Source organism: Lagenorhynchus albirostris, chromosome 19 (assembly GCF_949774975.1).
Source record: "Lagenorhynchus albirostris chromosome 19, mLagAlb1.1, whole genome shotgun sequence".
Classification (NCBI taxonomy): domain Eukaryota; kingdom Metazoa; phylum Chordata; class Mammalia; order Artiodactyla; family Delphinidae; genus Lagenorhynchus; species Lagenorhynchus albirostris.
This window is the reverse complement of record NC_083113.1, coordinates 30,264,722-30,285,370: the sequence shown is the minus strand read 5'-3', so window position 1 is coordinate 30,285,370 and position 20,649 is coordinate 30,264,722. Positions and strand designations below refer to the sequence as shown.

At 39.5% G+C, this 20,649-nt stretch overlaps 1 protein-coding gene across 3 annotated transcripts in view; it reads right to left on the bottom strand.

The window, feature by feature from the left end:
• The window catches only part of FTO (FTO alpha-ketoglutarate dependent dioxygenase), a 373,271-nt gene that overhangs the window by 238,706 nt on the left and 113,916 nt on the right, over positions 1–20,649 (bottom strand). For all 3 annotated transcript variants that reach the window (XM_060130666.1, XM_060130667.1, XM_060130665.1), the window contains exon 4: positions 6,302–6,445. In XM_060130666.1, the coding sequence (XP_059986649.1) occupies positions 6,302–6,445 (144 nt within the window). The remainder of the gene's footprint in view (positions 1–6,301; positions 6,446–20,649) is intronic.

Here is a 20,649-nt window from a genome sequence, read left to right as displayed (position 1 = left end):
GCTTCCTAGCTCTAAAACCAAACACATGAGTAGACTCCCCCAGGCAGGTAAGAGTGAGAGCAACCCTAAATGATCAGGAGATCAGAGCCAAGGACAGAATAAACCCTGAGAAGCTGTTCGAGGAAAAAAGGATGCTGTTTGCACACTGTGCGTCAGAAAACAAAGAGAAAGTCTAAAAATAAAACAAAAAACTTAGAGCAAAGAAACAAAAAGCAAAGCTCCACAAACACCACAGCTTCAGTTAGCCTGACCACAGCTGAATTACTGCTTCCCAAAGAACTACATGAGGGAAATGAGGGAAACTCAATTGGGGTGGGGGGTGAGGGGTGGGAGGGAGGCTGTGTTGTCAGGTCAGCTATTTTTGAGAAGAACCTAAATTCAAAACTAGAAAAAACTTTCACTAAAAACCTATATAGATAGGGAAATATTTTGGAAACTTCACACTGATAAGTTGACTTAGATGATTTAGTAGCACTGATGAAAAATCTTGAAAACTTTAGCATATTTGGGGAACTCCATAAACACTGGGAATGAAAAGAAAAGCAATTCTAAAAATTAGCAGTATCGGAGAGATTGGTTCAAGATGGCAGAGTAGAAGGACGTGCTCTCACTCCCTCTTGTGAAAGCACCAGAATCACAACTAATTGCTGAACAATCATCGACAGGAAGACTCTGAAACTCACCAAAAATGATACCCCACATCCAAAGACAAAGGAGAAGCCACAATGAGACAGTAGAAGGGGCACAATCACAATAAAATCAAATCCCATAACTGCTGGGTGGGTGACTCACAGACTGGAGAACACTTATACCACAGAAGTCCACCCACTGGAGTGAAGGTTCTGAGCCCCACACCAGGCTTCCCAACCTGGAGGTCGGAAAATGGGAGGAGGAATTCCCAGAGAATCAGACTTTAAAAGATAGCAGGATTTGATTTCAGGACTTCGACAGAACTGGGAGAGACAGAAACTCCACTCTTGGAGGGCACACACAAAGTAGTGTGCACATCAGGACCCAGTGGAAGGAGCAGTGACCCCACAGGAGACTGAACCAGACCTACCTGCTAGTGTTGGAGGGTCTCCTGCAGAGGCAGGGGGTGGCTGTGGCTCACCATGGGGACAAGGACACTGGCAGCAGAAGTTCTGGGAAGTACTCCTTGGCGTGAGCCCTCCTGGAGTCCACCATTAGCCCCACCAAAGAGCCTGCAGCCTCCAGTACTGGGTCGCCTCAGGCCAAACAACCAACAGGGAGGGAACTCAGCCCCACCCATCAGCAGACAAGCAGATTAAAGTTTGACTGAGCTCTGCCCACCAGAGCAACACCCAGCTCTACCCACCAGCAGTCCCTCCCATCACGAAACTTGTACAAGCCTCTTAGATAGCCTTATCCACCAGAGAGCAGCTGGCAGAAGCAAGAAGAACTACAATCCTGCAGCCTGTGGAATGAAAACCACATTCACAGAAAGATAGACAAAATGAAAAGGCAGAGGACTATGTACCAGATGAAGCAACAAGATAAAGTCCGAGAAAAACAACTAAATGAAATGGAGATAGGCAAGCTTCCAGAAAAAGAATTCAGAATAATGATAGTGAAGATGATCCAGGACCTCGGAAAAAGAATGGAGGCAAAGATCGAGAACATGCAAGAAATGTTTAACAAAGACCTAGAAGAATTAACGAACAAACACCTAGAACAATTAAAGAACAAACAAAGAGATGAACAATACAATAACTGAAATGAAAAATACACTAGAAGGAATCAACAGCCGAATAACTGAGGCAGAAGAATGGATAAGTGACCTGGAACACAGAACAGCAGAATTCACTGCCACGGAACAGGATAAAGAAAAAAGAATGAAAACAAATGAAGACAGCCTAAGAGACCTCTGGGATAACATTAAACGTACCAACATTCGCATTATAGAGTCCCAGAAAGAGAAGAGAGAGAGAAAGGACCTGAGGAGATATTTGAAGAGATTATAGTCAAAAACTTCCCTAACGTGGGAAAGGAAACAGCCACCCAAGTCCAGGAAGCACAGAGAGTCCCAGGCAGGATAAACCCAAGGAGAAACACACTGAAACACACAGTAACCACCTTGATAAAAATTAAAAACAAAGAAAAATTATTAAAAGCTACAAGGGAAAAACGACAAGTAAAATACAAGGGAACTCCCATAAGGTTAACAGCTGATTTCTCAGCAGAAACTCTAAAAGCCAGAAGGGAGTGGCACGACACATTTACAGTGAGGAAAGGGAAGAACCTACAACCAAGATTACTCTACCCGGCAAGGATCTCATTCAGATTCAACAGAGAAATCAAAAGCTTTACAGACAAGCAAAAGATAAGAGAATACAACACCACCAAAGCAGCTCTACAACAAATGCTAAAGCAACTTCTCTAAGTGGGAAACACAAGAGAAGAAAAGGACCTACAAAAACGAACCCAAAACAATTAAGAAAATGGTAATAGGAACATACATATCGATAATTACCTTAAACGTGAATGGATTAAATGCTCCAACCAAAAAACACAGGTTCACTGAATGGATACAAAAACAATACCCATATATATGCTGTCTACAAGAGACCCACTTCAGACACAGGGAAACATACAGACTGAAAGTGAGGGGATGGAAAAAGATATTCCATGCAAATGGAAACCAAAAGAAAGCTGGAGTAGCAATACTCATATCAGATAAAACAGACTTTATTAAAATAAAGAATGTTACAAGAGACAAGGAAGGACACTACATAATGACCAAGGGATCAATCCAAGAAGAAAATATCACAATTATAAATATATATGCACCTAACATAGGAGCACCTCAATACATAAGGAAAATGCTAATGGCTATAAAAGAGGAAATCAACAGTAACACAGTAATAGTGGGGAACTTTAACACCTCACTTACACCAATGGACAGATCATCCAGACAGAAAATTAATAAGGAAACACACACTTTAAATGACACAACAGACCAGATAGATTTAATTGATATTTATAGGACATTCCACCCCAAAACAGCAGATTACACTTTCTTCTCAAGTGCACATGGAACATTCTCCAGGAGAGATCACATCTTTGGTCATAAATCAAGCCTTGGTAAATTTAAGAAAACTGAAATCATATCAAGCATCTTTTCCAACCACAGTGCTATAAGATTAGAAATCAATTACAGGGAAAAAAATGTAAAAAACACAAACACATGCAGACTAAACAATACGTTACTAAATAACCAAGAGATCACTGAAGAAATCAAAGAAGAAATCAAAAAATACCTAGAGATAAATGACAATGAAAACTCGACAATCCATAACCTATGGGATGCAGCAAAAGCAGATCTAAGAGGGAAGTTTATAGCAATACAATCCTACCTCAAGAAACAAGAAAAATCTCAAATAAACAATCTAACCTTACACCTAAAGGAACTAGAGAAAGAAGAACAAACAAAACCCGAAGTTAGTAGAAGGAAAGAAATCATAAAGATCAGAGCAGAAATAAATGAAATAGAAACAAAGAAAACAATAGCAAAGATCAATAAAACTAAAAGCTGGTTCTTTGAGAAGATAAACAAAATTGATAAACCTTTAGCCAGACTCATCAAGAAAAAGAGAACCCTCCCAAACTCATTCTATGAGGCCACCATCACCCTGATACCAAAACCAGACAAAGATACTATAAAAAAAGAAAATTACAGACCAATATCACTGATGAACATAGACGCAAAAATCCTCAACAAAATACTAGCAAACAGAATCCAACAACACATTAAAAGGATCATACACCATGATCAAGTGGGATTTATCCCAGGGATGCAAGGATTCTTCAATACATGCAAATCAATCAATGTAATACACCATGTCAACAACTGAAGGATAAAAACCATATGATCATCTCAACAGATGCAGAAAAAGCTTTTGACAAAATTTAACATCCATTTATGATAAAAACTATCCAGAAAGTGGGTATAGAGGGAACCTACCTCAACATAATAAAGGCCATATATGACAAACCCACAGCAAACATCATTCTCAATGGTGAAAAACTGAAAGCATTTCCTCTAAGATCAGGAAGAAGACAAGGATGTCCACTCTCACCACTATTATTCAACATAGTTTTGGAAGTCCTAGCCACAGCAATCAGAGAAGAAAAAGAAATAAAATGAATCCAGTTGGAAAAGAAGAAGTAAAACTGTCACTGCTGATGACAGGATATTATACATAGAGAATCCTAAAGATGCCACTAGAAAACTACTAGAGCTAATCAATGAATCTGGTAAAGTTGCAGGATACAAAATTAATGCACAGAAATCTCTGGCATTCCTATACACTAACAATACAAGATCAGAAAGAGAAATTAAGGAAACAATCCCATTTACCATTGCAACAAAAAGAATAAAATACCTAGGAATAAACCTACCTAAGGAGGTAAAAGACCTGTACTCAGAAAACTATAAGACACTGGTGAAAGAAATCAAAGATGACACAAACAGACAGAGAGATATACCATGTCCTTGGATTGGAAGAATCAATACTGTGAAAATGACTGTACTACCCAAAGCAATTTACAGATTCAGTGCAATCCCTATCAAATTACCAATGGCATTTTTTATAGAACTAGAACAAAAAAATCTTAAAATTTGTATGGAGACACAAAAGACCCCGAATAGCCAAAGCAGTCTTGAGGGAAAAAAACGGAGCTGGAGGAATCACACTCCCTGACTTCAGACAATACTACAAAGCTACAGTAATCAAGACAATATGGGACTGGCACAAAAACAGAAATATAGATCAATGGAACAGGATAGAAAGCCCAGAGATAAACCCATGCACCTATGGTCAACTATTCTATGACAAAGGAGGCAAGGATATACAATGGAGAAAAGACGGTCTCTTCAATAAGTGGTGCTGGGAAAACTGGACAGCTACATGTAAAAGAATGAAATTAGAACACTCCCTAACACCTTACACAAAAATAAACTCAAAAAGTATTAAAGACTTAAATATAAGACCGGACACTATAAAACTCTTAGAGGAAAACATAGGAAGAACACTCTTTGACATAAATCACAGCAAGATCTTTTTTGATCCACCTCCTAGAGTAATGGAAATCAAAACAAAAATAAACAAATGGGACCTAATGAAACTTAAAAGCTTTTGCACAGCAAAGGAAACTATGAACAAGATGAAAAAACAACTCTCAGAATGGGAGAAAATATGTGCAAATGAATCAATGGACAAAGGATTAATCTCCAAAATGTATAAACAGCTCATGCAGGTTAATATTAAAAAAACAAACAACCCAATCAAAAAATGGGCAGAAGACCTAAATAGGCATTTCTCCAAAGGAGACATACAGATGGCCAAGACATACATGAAAAGCTGCTCAACATCACGAATTATTAGAGACATGCAAATCAAAACTACAATGAGGTATCACCTCACACCAGTTAGAATGGGCATCATCAGAAAATCTACAAACAACAAATGCGGGAGATGGTGTGGAGAAAAGGCAACCCTCTTGCACTGTTGATGGGAATGTAAATTGATACAACCACTACAGAGAACAGTATAGAGGTCCTTAAAAAAGTAAAATAGAATTACCATACGACCCAGCAATCCCACTCCTGGGCATATACCCTGAGAAAACCATAATTCAAAGAGACACATGCACCCCAATGTTCATTGCAGCACTATTTCCAATAGCCAGGTCATGGAAGCAACCTAAATGCCCATCGACAGACGAATGGATAAAGAAGATGTGGTACATATATACAATGGAGTATTACTCAGCCATAAAAGGGAAATAAATTGGGTCATTTGTAGAGATGTGGATGGATCTAGAGACTGTCCTACAGAATGAAGTAAGTCAGAGAAAGAAAAACAAATATCGTATATTAATGCATATATGTGGAATCTAGAAAAATGGTACAGATGAACCGGTTTGCAAGGCAGAAATAGAGACACAGATGTAGAGAAGAAATGTATGGACACCAAGGGGGAAAAGTGACGGGGTGGTGGTGGTGGTGGAGAATTGGGAGATCAGGATTGACATATATACACTAATATGTATAAAATAGATAACTAATAAGAACCTGCTGTATAAAAAATAAAATAAAATTGAAAAAGATGAAAATAAAAATTAGCAGTATCTTTTAAGAAAACCTAGTCACATGTAGATGTTTTCTTATCACTATAAAAAACCTGAAAAGTTTATTTCAAAAGACATATGCAAAATATGTACCCAATAACCTAAAACCTAGACACTAGAGCATCAGTATAGCTTTGATCCTCCCAATTACCAAGCATAAAGTAGCAGTCTCCTTGGTGAAGGGGTATCGCCAAACCAGGTGTCTCTATGTCCCATGAGATCTTAAAACCAACGTGCCAAATATCAGGATCTCTGCCTTCGAGTTGAGGGTCATCCTCACTTTCCTCTTCAGGGTCTGTCAAAAGAGAAGAGAGTTGTCAGAATGGAAATGTTTCATCTAAAGTTCTGGGTTTCATAACAGTTACCTTAGGAATAACTGAGGTTTTAATAAAATATGGATAAGTGAACTATATACTCTTTTTACGTCATATTTTTTTAAAAAAACACATTCTTTAGAATATTGTTAACATGTCATTTATTTTTTAATCAAAAAAATCTGAAAATGGTGAGGAAATAACCACACATACCAAAGAAAATGAAAGAAGATTATTTTGTGCAATTCCATGTAACTAAATTAGAAAATCTGGATAGGTTTTTAGGAAAACATTAATGACCAAAATTGACCCCAGAAGAGGTAGAAAAGCTAAAAAAAAGCCAAAGAAGGTATAGGGGTAGTTGTCAAAGAACACAGGAGTAGAGAGCTGCAAAGGAGAATTCTATCAAAAAATTAAGAAGTGGGTAATTTCAATCCACTGTAAATTGTTCAAGAGCACAGAAAAAGAAAAGTGTTCAAATTCTTTTCATAAAGACAAAATACGTATCAAACTCCAAAGCAAGCACACGCATGTGTGTGCGCACACACACACACACACACCAGTCTCACATCTGAAAATCAATGCATATTTCTTAAATACAGTACAGATGGTCCCCGACTTAACGATTTTTCAACTTTACAATGGTGTAAAAGCAACATTCATTCAGTCAAAACCATACTTCGAATTTTGAATTTCATCCTATCCCAGGCTAGCGACATGCAGAACAATACTCTCTTGTGATGTTGGGCACAGGCAGCTCCAAGTCAGCCACGTGATCAGAAGGGTGGAGAACTAATACACTTACAACCATTCTGTACCCATACCACCATGCTCATTTTCACTTTCAGTACAATATTCAATAAGTTACATGAGATATTCAACACTCTGTTACAATATACTTTGTGTCTGATGATTTTGCTCAGCTGTGGGCTAATGTAAGTGTTCTGAGCAGGTTTAAGGCAGGCTAGGCTAAGCTATGATGTTCTGTAGGTTAGGTGTATTAAATGCAGCTGTGACTTATATTTTCAACTTACAATGGGCTTATTGGGAGATAACCCCAGTAGGTCATGGAAGATCTATATAAGAAAACAGAATCCAAATCCAGCAGCATATTAAAAGGATAACTTTCCATGACCAAGTAGAACTTATTCCATGAGTACGAGGATAGTTCAATATGCAAAAGTCTATACTTAAAATTCATCATATTCATAGATGAAAACAAACAAACAACAGATATATGAGTCACCAGAATTACACAAATGTATGTGACAAAATATATCCTTTCATGGTAAAAACCTCAATAAGATAGCAATGGGTGGCTAGTTCCTTAACATGATACAATACAGATCTATCTCAATCCCAAAGCCAGCATATTTTAATAGGGAAACATTAGAAACAGTCCCAAAGTTAAGACAATGCCCTTTATCACAACAATGACTCACTTAAACAAATGTAAAGACATATTATGTTCCTGGGAAATAAGATGAAACATCATGGAAATGCCGGTTCTCCCTAAATCACCTATAAATTTGACACAAACACAACAAAAATACCAACAGGATTGATTTTTTAGGTGAGTGGGGCAGGTCACTAGACAAGCTGATTCTCTAATTCACATAGAAATATAAACAAGCAAGCACAGACATGGAATTTTTTTTTAACTATACAAAGAGCTCCTACACATCAATAAGATAAAGATCAATTATCACATAGAAAAATGGGCAAAAGTTATAACGACAGAACACATAAAATGAAATGAGTTTGTAAACATATAAAATGATGTTCAAACTTATTTATGTAAGAGAAATACAAAGCCATAATCGATATTTTTCACCTATCAGATCACAAAAAAATCAAGCACTTTGATAAAATATGGTGTTAGTCAGAGTGCAGCAAAATGGCACACTCATATTCTCTGTAGAATACTATTTGGCAATTCCTATCAAAATTACAAATACATAAACCCTTTGAACTTATAAGAATTCCACAATTCCACCTTTAGGAATGTATACTAAAATTCCTACTTGCAGAGGTCACAACTTGAGTGAGGATATTTACCGTAATACTGTGTATAAGAGCAAAAGATCAGAATAACCTAAATACCCATCAATAAGTTTCTGGTTTAATAAATTATGAAATATCTGAGTAATCAATACTATACAGCCACTAAAAGTAACATGAGTATGCACTGATAGAGAACTATCTGATATATTTTTAAGGGAAAGAAAGGCATAGGCTATAATCTGTGTAAGAAGTACAAACACACACACGTACGTATACGTACATATAACATTTCTGGAAGGAAAGTCAAGGCTGACTTTTCTGGGCAGAGAACTACGTGGCTGGGATGAGGAGTGGGAGAGACGTAAAGGAAGTGGAAGGCAGACACTATGGTTCACCTACACTAAGAGTCCTGCACTTACATAAAAACTTGTAAAAGTTCACCTAAGAAATATTTACTGAGCAGTTACTGTATACAAGGCACTGACCTGGGCACTTGGGGTATATCAGTAAATGAAACAAAGACCTAGGCCCAGGGGAGCTTTCCTTCCAGGGGAGCTGTAAATGTTCATCACTGATTACTAAAAAAGGGAACATTTTAAATTCCATTAGACTTTAATCCACTAGACTCTGGTCTTCAAGGGCAGGGTCCATCTTTCTGTTTCATCCACATTTAGAGCCCCAGTGACTGGCATATAAAAAGCATCCAATGAACATCTGTACTAAATTGCCTGCTTAAAAACAAAATGTTCTTTCAGTTCACACCATTCACGGTCCTTACTACGCTGGATGGCAGGAAAAGAAAATGTTAATTATGGGGGGAGGAAACAAATGCAAATTAAATCAAATAATGTAATAAAGCGTGACACTGCTAAATTAGGACAGTTCTCAATATTAAAGAAATCTAGAGAAGAGGCAGGTTCAATGAGGATTAGAATGGGTAGAGCAGAATTCTTGGAGAAGATCAAACTTGAGAGACAAGTACGGTTTAGACTCACAGAGGGCAGAGTACAAAAGATGTAAAGTTTTATGCCATCAAAATGGACAATAAAGCATGTTTTACTTAGGCTGCATCAGGTGCATGCCACATACACAATCCAAAAGTATGTGCTCCCAGATGGCACATGTTCTCATACAGAGTCCCTGAATTCTGAACATCTTACTCTCCAGTAACTGTGCACCAGGGTCAGAGGCAGTAAGAGAAAGGAAAAAGAAACTCCCCTTTATAACTATTTGCTCCCATTACTTTGCATAGGTATGGTGAAAAAAAATCAGACCAGAAATCCAAGTTCATGGTCTCTTCAAAGACGGAATGCTACCAGAACCTTTACGGACACATGCAACTGTGGAGATCTTCAATTCTCTAAGTTTGAATCTAAAATCTGGGACTTCCCTGGCAGCACAGTGGTTAAGAATCTGCCTGCCAATGCAAGGGACACGGATTCAAGCTCTGGTCTGGGAAGATCCCACATGCCGTGGAGCAACTAAACCTGTGCGCCACAACTACTGAGCCTGCGCGCCTAGAGCCTCTGTTCCACAACAAGAGAAGCCACCACAATGAGAAGCCTGCGCACCACGATGAAGACCCAATGCAGCCAAAAATAAATAAATAAATTTATTCAATAAAATAAAATAAATTCTGCCACAGTAACAGAATCTTACCTTTTGTCATATGCGTTATTTCTGATACATATTTTCTCAAATACTCTTTAGTTAAGAGCAATTTTTAGCTAGATTTCTTTAAAGTCATAGAATTAAAAAGTCCAAAGCCAGGTGAATCCCAAAAACATTTTAAAGAGAGTCCTCTAGAACAGGAGTGTCAAATACCTTATATATCAGAGGACACAATGAATTCACTGGTTGTGGCTTTTCTGAGGACTGGTGTAGAATCAGTCTAAAATTTTCTCTAGGCTCAGCAGGAAAGAGTGGTATGATTGATTACTGATGTCTGTCACAGGCACTTGAAGGGAGGTAGCAGCATCAGAACTAGATATTTGCTGTCCATGTCTGATGACATTTTCCAGGAAGTTCCTGTACATAATATACAGTTATACATAATACACAGTTACACCTGAAAATACCAGAATTTGCAAAACTAGATCCTATGGACCAGAAAAGAGCTCACGAAGATATATAGCTTGACCTTTACTATATTTTCTGAACAAATCTAAAGTTAGTTGCCCACTGATAAAAGTGCTTTGTGTAAAAATACCAGTTTCCAGCTACTCTTGAATTATAAGCTCAAATATCACTGGGGCAGTCACAAGTGGCTGTAGGTAAGAAGCAGCTGCCCGTTTTAGACAAGGCACTAGTGGCAGTCCCCAGTCAGCCACTTGACTCTTTTGCAGTACCTGCCTAGCCCCGACAGGCATTCAAGTCCATGAACCTTGCTCTAGCCTACAGGCAAATCAGGCCTATCCCCTGCTTTTATAAAGTTTAACAGGAACAGAGTCAGGACCATTCCTTTGCATCCTGTCCACAGCTGCTTTCACACATAACAACAAGGTTGAGCAGCTAAGACACAGACCATAAGGCCCATAAAGCTGAAAGTCTTTACTCTCTGGTCCTTTATACAGAAAACATCTGCCAACTGCTGCTCTAGAGTCTTGATATCTGTGATTTGACAGAGATGCCTACAGCACATATTAGTGAGGAAGGCTGAATAAAGTAATAATGATGCAATGTGACTAACACCTACTAATGTTGAAACCGAGCAGGGCCCTATGGGGCTCCCAGGCATGGAGGCCTTTTTGTCCCCCATTTCTTATAGGCAAGACTCCAGCCTCCATGACCCTCCCTGAGTTCCAAAGGGCAGATTCGAACAGTTGATAATCAAGGGGGGGAGATGCCAGGAAGCCACCTGAGGCAAGATTAAAGGGACCAGAGAAGCGCTTCAAGATTAGGAGACCCTGCACACACCCTAATCTTGTCAACAACCCCGCCCTTTAGAAACTCTGCAGAAGAAAGAACAATGCAAGACTGTTACTGCCTTGATCCTTATTACATACCCCTGACCACTGAGCCCCGACTATAAGACCTCTCCCTATTCCCCAAGGAGGGGGCAACACTTGAGGTGCTGGCCTGCTGTGTTCCCCCCTTTGCCTGGCAAAGAATAAAGCCAGCCTTTCTCTCCCCTCCAGAACTCTGTCTCTGTATCTCATTTCGGCACCGGCGCACAGGGAGCCAAGATTTTGGCAGCAGTGTCATGTGACTAATACCAACATACAACATAATAAAGCAATTAATGCTAAATTATTTGATAAGATCAATTTAACAAAAGAATATTGATATGAGAACTCAATATTTATATGAGTGATACCCCAAGGCTTTCAGGCTGCTTCATTCTAGAGGGTCCTAATGATAACAGATGTAGCAAGTAGCCCAAGAAAAAAGAATAGAGACATTTTAAGAAGACTATGTCCCTCCCTGGTCAAATCAACGACAACTTAACTTTAAAAAGAAATGATTTTTAAACGACAAAGACAATGATTTTCAGGTAGCTTTAATGCCACCAAGTATGGACGTTCTAAAAAGGGATCATCTTTATAGGCTAACAGACTGGTTAGACCCTCTAAATTTCATCCTCACACTCTTCTCAATATGGAACCAATAAAGTCTTGAACAACAAACAGAGACAGTAATTGCAATCAGTGTTGCCTGATGTCTCCCATAAATCCAGCACCTTTGCAATGTGCTCATTAAAATAATGTTTTGCTGAAAGTTTGTTTCCTCCGTCAGCTGGGTAGGCAGGAGGGAAGCTGTATGTCTGATAAATTTTTTATTGCATAAATACAGTGTTGCCCACTTTCTCAATAAAATCAACTTGCAATTACCTATAGCAACTGCAACTGATTACTGTTCCCCTATGTTATTTTGGAAACAAGCAGAGGCAATTGGCTCCTACTTGCCTTTGAACTTCAGTAACGTTGAAATGATTTTAAGTATCTCAATGTGTTTGTGCATTCCCAGCTCCCACTAACCAAACTACTAAAGAAGTGAAAGATGTGACAAAGTACAAAAGAAGACTAAGTTTAAAGGTCAAGTTTAAAATGTCCAAAACTGCCCCCGTCAAGTTAACCAATTTGATTTATTTATACTAACTAGTTTTTGAGAAAAAATTAATTCCATTTAATAAAAGATAAATGCCATTCACAAAGCTGTATGCAAACAGCGTCGCATAGAAAACCAAGCTAGAAGCCTGAGCACGGAAGAAGAGATGACAGTTCTAATCAAGTAAAATATATCACTTGAAATTTTCTACCGTATTTAACAGCATATACCATTAACAATGTATGTCAATAATTTCCCTGATATGTAAATATATATTCATCGTCACCACGCATTAAAAAATAGCCCTGGGCTTCCCTGGTGGCGCAGTGGTTGAGAATCTGCCTGCCAATGCAGGGGACACGGGTTCGAGCCCTGGTTTGGGAAGATCCCACATGCCGCGGAGCAACTAGGCCCGTGAGCCACAATTACTGAGCCTGCGCGTCTGGAGCCTGTGCTCTGCAACAAGAGAGGCCGCGATAGTGAGAGGCCCGTGCACCGCGATGAAGAGTGGCCCCCGCTTGCCGCAACTAGAGAAAGCCCTCGCGCAGAAATGAAGACCCAACACAGCCATAAATAAATAAATAAAATTAAAAACAAACAAACAAAAAAACGATTCCCTTAAAAAAAACAGCCCTATTTCCTATTCCCTATTCCCTTAGCCAAGTGCTAAAATTCTAAGACTCTGGACCTGGCAACTATTTTCTGTTTCCTTAACCCTATACCTAGAGGGGCTTAAATAGCAGGTACCTTCCTATCCATGTCACAGATATTGAGGCAGGAGAAACCCAGAAGTTGCAGAGGGTCAGCTGGTGTACAGAGCCTAAGGATGCTTTCTCTGTCCAGCACTGATCTATGACATTCCAGCGCCTTGGACAAGAAATCATTTTTAAAAATGGAGACAGAAAGTGAAAGGGGAAGGTATGAGGTTGGGAAGACACACTCTAGAAGGGAAATGGCATGGTGGGTGTTTAGGAACATAACTGATTCTGAGTTATAAGAGTATCACATGAATGACATGGATTTGCAAGTGAAGAGGCTGGAGAGGTAGCGAGAGGCCAGGACACGGCGAGTTTTGTGAATCATGGTAAGCAAGCTAGACTTATACTGAGGGCAGTGGCAGACACTGATAATGACTTTTTCATAGGGTCAGATCTGTTTTTCAGAATGATCCCCCGGGAAGGTAGATGCTTCTGTGTGCAGACGCTGGATAATTTTCCTGGATAGGTTTCCAAAGTAATGGCAAATGGCCTAAGCCAGAGAACATTTGGGAAACACTCCTGCAGGACTCTACCCCTTGGAAAGAAGGGTGGGTCAGGAAGAAGCCTTCCTCAAAGAGCTCTACCGGGCTTCCCTGGTGGCGCAGGGGCTTCCCTGGTGGCGCAGTGGTTGAGAGTCCGCCTGCCGATGCAGGGGACACGGGTTCGTGTCCCGGTCCGGGAAGATCCCACATGCTGCAGAGCGGCTGGGCCCGTAAGCCATGGCCGCTGAGCCTGCGCGTCCGGAGCCTGTGATCCGCAACGGGAGAGGCCACAACAGTGAGAGGCCCGCTTACCGCAAAAAAAAAAAAAAAAAAGAGCTCTACCGTTTAAAAATGCTTTCCTTGATTGAGGAACAAGCACTCAAGTTGGCTGCTAACGCAGAGCACGTTACTCAGCCACTGAGGAATGAATGGTCTGAAGAAATGGAGAATTCAGAAGTTGGAAAAAAAAAAAACAACACCCTCATCAGCTCAGAATCTATAACAAGAAGCTGCTCTAACATGTCTCGAAACAAGCAATCAGGACAAACATAGTGCCCTGACACACATAAATTATAAAATTAATTATAAGTTTTCTAGGGTTTCAGGAGAAATACTGAAAACTCTTTACTGAAAAATCTGAAGCCTTTCAACATGATGTCTGTCTCTGTCAGCTTTCAGATAAAGCATTTGAAAAAAAAAGTTTTTTTAAGATATAACTATTCACATACATAGGAGAATCTCATTATATCATGCTTCATGGACTTGGGGGAATAAAAGGAAAGTGAGAAAAGGAGAGAAAAACTGCTCTGGGGGCTCTTGGCTAAAGCTTTAAGACCACGACATTATTTGAAATAAAATATGAAATGAGGAGAGGAAGCAGAAAGACTTCTCAAATAATACATTCCCCGAACCAAAGCTTCGAACAATAGAGGTTGCGATTCTGTGGGCAACCTCAGGAAAGTGCAGAGAGTGTCATGGAGCTTAGAGGAAACCCTGATGTTGTAAACAGCATAGAAGACCAGAATCAAAGTGGATTAATCAAAAAAGAATAATGGTTTGTTAATCCAGCTTCAGGCAAAGCTTTATCCAGGGTTCAAAATACATGTCCAAGACCCGGTTTCTCTCCTTCCCAAAGCTCCTGAAAAAGAGAGTGGCCACAAAAGCTGGAGGTGGTCATTTGGGGACCACGAGAAGTTTGTTTTCCTCAAGAAAAGAAAGCTACAGCTCAAAAAGAGCCAAAATTGGAAGGGGAAGAAGTTTGAAAGTGACCACACATTACTGTCAAAATAAGGTCCACTCGAAGCCCGTGAGACTTAGTATTAAATAAAAGAATTCCTTATCTTTTTAAAGTAAGCTTGTTTAGGTCAAGTGTCTGCTATCTGCAATCAAAAGAATCCTAATACTAAACAGAGATCATAGTTGCAGAAATCAGAAGAGTGATGGGACAGTGGCCACAATGTAGTTGAACAGCACAAACTACTCAAGAACAAAAGATACCTACTGATTTTGGGCAAAAAAATACTTACTGATTTTGCGTTATACGCACATACAAAGAAGGATCAAGACATGAGCCATGCCTTCAAAGAGCTTACAATTCTACTTCAAATATGTGTAAAACTAATGCATGGCTTTAGAAGTCAAGACAATGGTTACTGTTGGGGAAAAGAATATGCTGGAAGGGACCATTTCTGGGGTACTAATGTTTTCTTTATTGATCTGGGAGCTAGTGACACAGATATGTTCGGTCTGTGACAATTCACCCAGCTACATGTTTATGATGTTTGTAATATTTCAATAATTTAAAAAAGAAAAACCTCAATAGACCAGTTGGAAGATAAAGTTAAGAAAACCTCTGAGAGTATATCAGAAAAATACAAAAAGATTAAAAATAAGAGAATAAGTAAGAAAATTAGAGGAAACAGTCCAGAAGGTTCGAGAACCAAACCATATGGATTCTAGAGAGAAGGGAAAACTGGAGAGAAAGAAACCATTAACACAGTGATTCAAGAAAATATCCCACGTTGAAGGACCTGAGTTTCCAGATGGAAAGGACCTACCAAATGCCAGTAAAATGGATGAAAAAAATATCACTGCAAACTTATAAAACATTAGGAAAAAAATCCAACCAAAAAAGTCACATAAAAGACAAACAAAAAAATCAGAGCTCTCAACATGAACACTGGAAGATAAAAGACACTGGTACAATGCCTGCAAAATTCTGAAGGAAAATTATTTCCTGTCAATATTTCCATACCTAAAGTATCTACACATGTTAATGTAGAATAAAGATAATTTAAGACACTCAAGGTCTCAAAAATTTACCTTCTAAGCACCCTTTCTCAAGAAGCCATTAGAGGATATGCTCCACCAAAATAAAGAAACAATCAGGAAAGAGACGGACAGGGGATGCAGGAATCTGAAAACTCCAACAGAGGAGACTGGATTATGATGAAGGGATAACACCAGATGGAACACCTGGGCTGCTCTTTTCTGATGAGCCACCGCTAACTTCACATCCCACTTCTAAAACTGTAAACTTTAAATATGTGCAGTTCATCGTATGTAAATTATACCCCAATAAAGATATGGAGAGAGGGAAAAAAAGTTCAGCCATTCTTATTGGCCTAGACTTCTCTTGACAATTAGGAGATGTCACTGCTAGGCTTCTTTTCTCACAGGCACTGGACACTGCCACTCTTTTCTGGTGAAAAGATATGGGACTCGATATAACCATCTCTCATCACCTCTGCCTCTTCTAACCTGGTCCGCCATCTCTAGTCTGGATTACCCAATGGCCTCTTGCAGCTCCCCTGCTTCCACTGCTGCCTCCCTTCTGCTCCAAACTGCAATGGTTCTCCATCTCACTCCAAGTATAAGCCCAGTATTTGTATTACAGTAGCCTCTCCTTATCTGCGGTTTCACTTTCTGTGGTTTCAGTTACCCGCAGTCAACTGCAGTCTGAAAATATTAAATGGAAAGTTACAGAAATAAACAATTCATAAGTTTTTAAGTTGCGCGCTGTTCTGAGCGGCATGATGAAATCGTGCACCATCTGGCTCTGTCCTGCCTGGAAAGTAACTCACCCCTTTGTCCAGTGTAGCCTGCTTGGTAGCCCTCTAGTTATCAGATCAACCGTCACAGTATCAAAGTGCTTGCATTCCAGTAACCCTTCTTTTACTTAGCAATGGCCCCAAAGCATACGAGTAGCGATGCTGGCAATTCCAATACGCCAAAGAGAAGCTGTAAAGTTCTTCCTTTGCGTGAAGGTTCTCGACTTAGTATGGAAAGAAAAAGAATTGTACGCTGAGGTTGCTAACATCTATGGTAAGAACAAATCTTCTATCTGTGAAATTGTGAAGAAGGAAAAAGAAATTTGCACTAGTTTTGCCGTTGCGCCGCAAACTGCAAAAGTTACGGCGACAGTGCATGATAAATGTTTAGTTAAGACAGGCAAGGTATTAAATTCGTACAATACGAAATTTTGCGACAGAGGCCACAGTCACAGAATTTTTATTAGAGTATACTGTTATAACTGTTCTATTTTATTATTAGTTATTGTTGTTAATCCCTTACTGTGCCTAATTTATAAATTCAACTTCATCATGGGTATGTATGCATAGGAGAAAACATAGTCTACATAGGGTTCAGTACTATCCGCGGTTTCAGGCATCCACTGGGGGTCTTGGAACGCATCCCCCGTGGATAAGATGGGGGACTTCTGTACAATATTAGAAGGTCCTACCTTCCGCCCTGCCCCGCCCCTGGTCTTGCCTGTCTGTCTTCACTTCTGTTACTTTTCTTTTTCTCTGCCTCTATTCTATTCACACTTGTTGCTTCTGAAACATCCCAAAGTCATGTCCCATCTCTGAGCCTCAATATTCACCCACTCGCTCCTTCCAGTCTTTGCTCCAGTGTTACCCAACTAAAGGAAGCTTGACTTTCCTATTTAAAACTGTAAGCCTGTGCCTCACCCTTATTATACAAGCTTATTTGTTTCTTTCCTGTCTCGCTTTGCTAAAACATAAGCTCCATGAGGGCAGGGATTTTTGTTCATTGCTGCATGCTCAGCATCTAGAAGAGTGCTTGGCAAACAGTAGATGCTTACTGTTAATTGAATAAATATCAATAGTTGCACAGGGGTAAAAAAAAATGTGACTTATCAAACAAGTTTTACTGAGCAGTGTAAGTGACTTCAAAAATAACGAAGATAAGGCAGGACACACTGAAACAAACAAGATCAAATGAGCTTTGGGACCATAGACAGGGCTGCTGGGAAACTAATAAAAACATTAAAAAGCATTTTCTTAAATTATGAGTGCTCTAAGACTTCTAGTTGCAATCTAGCTTTTCATAGTCTCAAAGGCTGCTAAGAAACATAAAGCTACTCATTTCGAAATAGAGCTAAGAATTATAGAAACAAATTTCCATCCTTCAGTGGATTCAACTTTTCCGGAGTCAGAGACACAAATGGGAATCCTAGAGTTCCAAGAATATTATTGCAAACTCCCTGCCTTCTAGCCTATTGCATACTCAACAGGAGTCATGGGCCTCTTCTTCCGTTTCCTCCTTTGTCCTTCATGGGAAACCTGGGAAATTATACCAAAAATCTGCAATAGTTGGCACTAGTTAAAATTCTTAAGAATTGTGGGTTTTTTTCTATGAAGACCATATCACAGAAAATATTTCCTTCCAAACAAACAAAAATAGTAACCAATAGTAAGTGTTTCAGTGATCCTTTTGAAGGGGTTCGAATCAAAGAACAAGGTGTAGGACTATATTAAACCATGGGTTGTTAATATCTTCCCTGCAAGATTTGTTTTTTTATATCTAGGAGGAACAAGCAATTGCCCGCAAAGCTAGAATAGGAAAATCAAATACTCTGCCTATTTACACATGGTTCCCTAAAGCCATTCCTGATTAAACACTGTACTATTTCAATCCTCCTACTGGAGACAGTCATTAACTAGCACTGCTTGGGAAGTCAATGAATTTAGTATATAATTAATGATACATGTATCCTATACCAATCACTTCTCAATGACCTCTACTGGCAGAAATAAACCAAGGAGGGATGATTGGCTCATTATAAATCTACGTGAAGATTTCACTGGGAAAAGGTATTGAGAGCAAAGTCCTGAAAGATCTTAAGCTTCAACTGAATTTAACTTCAGCAGGAAGTAATCACTTCTGTTTCTGGATACCTAGTGCATTTTACATGAACCTCTCCTGTGGCTGTAACACTCCCTTTTCACTAAGTAACCATGTGACCTTGGACAGATCACTCCCATTCTCCCTGCCTCAGTGCTTTCATCTGTAAAATGAGAGGCTGAACTAGCTGAGTTCCAAAGTCCCTTCCGGATCTGACATTTCATCATTTCATAATTACAACCACCAGAGCACACCTTACTTCACCTATCCTCTCAAGGCAAGAAGGGCACTTGATTCACCTTTGGTGTTTCCATACTGTCTAGCACAGCTACCTGAACCTCCCTTAGCAACTGTTCAACCAACATGTTCAAGGATGCAGAAAACAGTACAGTTGTCTGAAATTTCCATTCTCTTTGCCCCCTTTAGGCCCTTCCCAACCCCAATCATGATTTTAACTGAAATCGTTCCCTTCGAGCTCACCCTTACCATACCTCTGGCAGGATTCTGAAGAGGCCAGAGAATTAAACATAGCACTTGTCACCTGGAAGAAATGCACCCAGCAAAACGTTTCAAGGCCCATGCTTTTTAAACCATCTGACCCAACATGACACACACAGCCAGAGACCTAGAGAGGTTCCCTTTCCTAGCCTAATGCATCCCGGTCATCTGAGAGGAGGTACAGAAAGCTACAGCAGAGCAGATGTTGTGGGGAGAGGGCAGTGAGGTGGCGGGGAGAAGGGGGAGCATCAGGACTTGCAAACAAGAGAAAGTAGAATATTCCCGTAACCTTTCCAGAGGTGGACATTTTAAAAACCAAACTCCCACAGGTAACTATACTGCAGGGGCAGGAAATACCTGCTCATAAGCCATTTAGCCTTAGCTAAATTCTGAAACCAGAATGTCTGCATTCAAATTCTGCGTTCAAATCCTAGTTATACTAATTCATAGCTGTATAACCATGGAAAAGTTCATCATCCTTCTGTGTCTCAGTTTCCTCATCTGTAAAATGAGGAAAACAGTACTACTTCGTTCATAGGGTTGTTGTAAAAATAAAATGGGTTAATACATGTAAAATGCTGCTACCAGTGCCTGACACATAGTAGGTGCTCAATAAATGAGAGCTTCCAGTACTGCTATTATTATGGGATAGAGTTCTGGGAACCTCGGGGGTTAAGAGAACGAAGGAATTACCCTGCTCCTACAGATTCAAATTCTGCAGTTCCCTCATCTAGGTGATAACCGCAAAGATAAAGCTTTATGTATTTATGTATATTTGTATACTTTATCAATCTTAACTACTCCCGACCACAGAAACTATTCATTAAAAATTTTCATTCCTTTCTGCAAGATATTCCAGGTTTCAAAAACTATTTGATCACCCACGCTCTGGAAGTACAATAGGACTATTAAACAGAAGGGCTGAAAGTCTGTGGGAGCACAAAGACATCTTTGTAGCTGTTTGAGCTATCACATACCACCACCTCGGTTTCAGAGAGTTGCCTCCTTAAGAAAGAAACTAACAAACTCCATTGTTCGTTCACATCAGAGTTCTTGGATGTGATAGTTCTTAAATCCCTGGCAAGGCCTTATTAAAGATCAGAGGATCGCGGTTCTTTCCATTAGGACAGCATCAAATCCCCTTCAAGCAATTTTCTTGGGTCAGCATCATTATTTGAGATGCCAGAGAAACTGGTTAAATTTCTAACTGCTAAACTAGTTCCTTGTTTCCGGCTGAAGACATAAGGT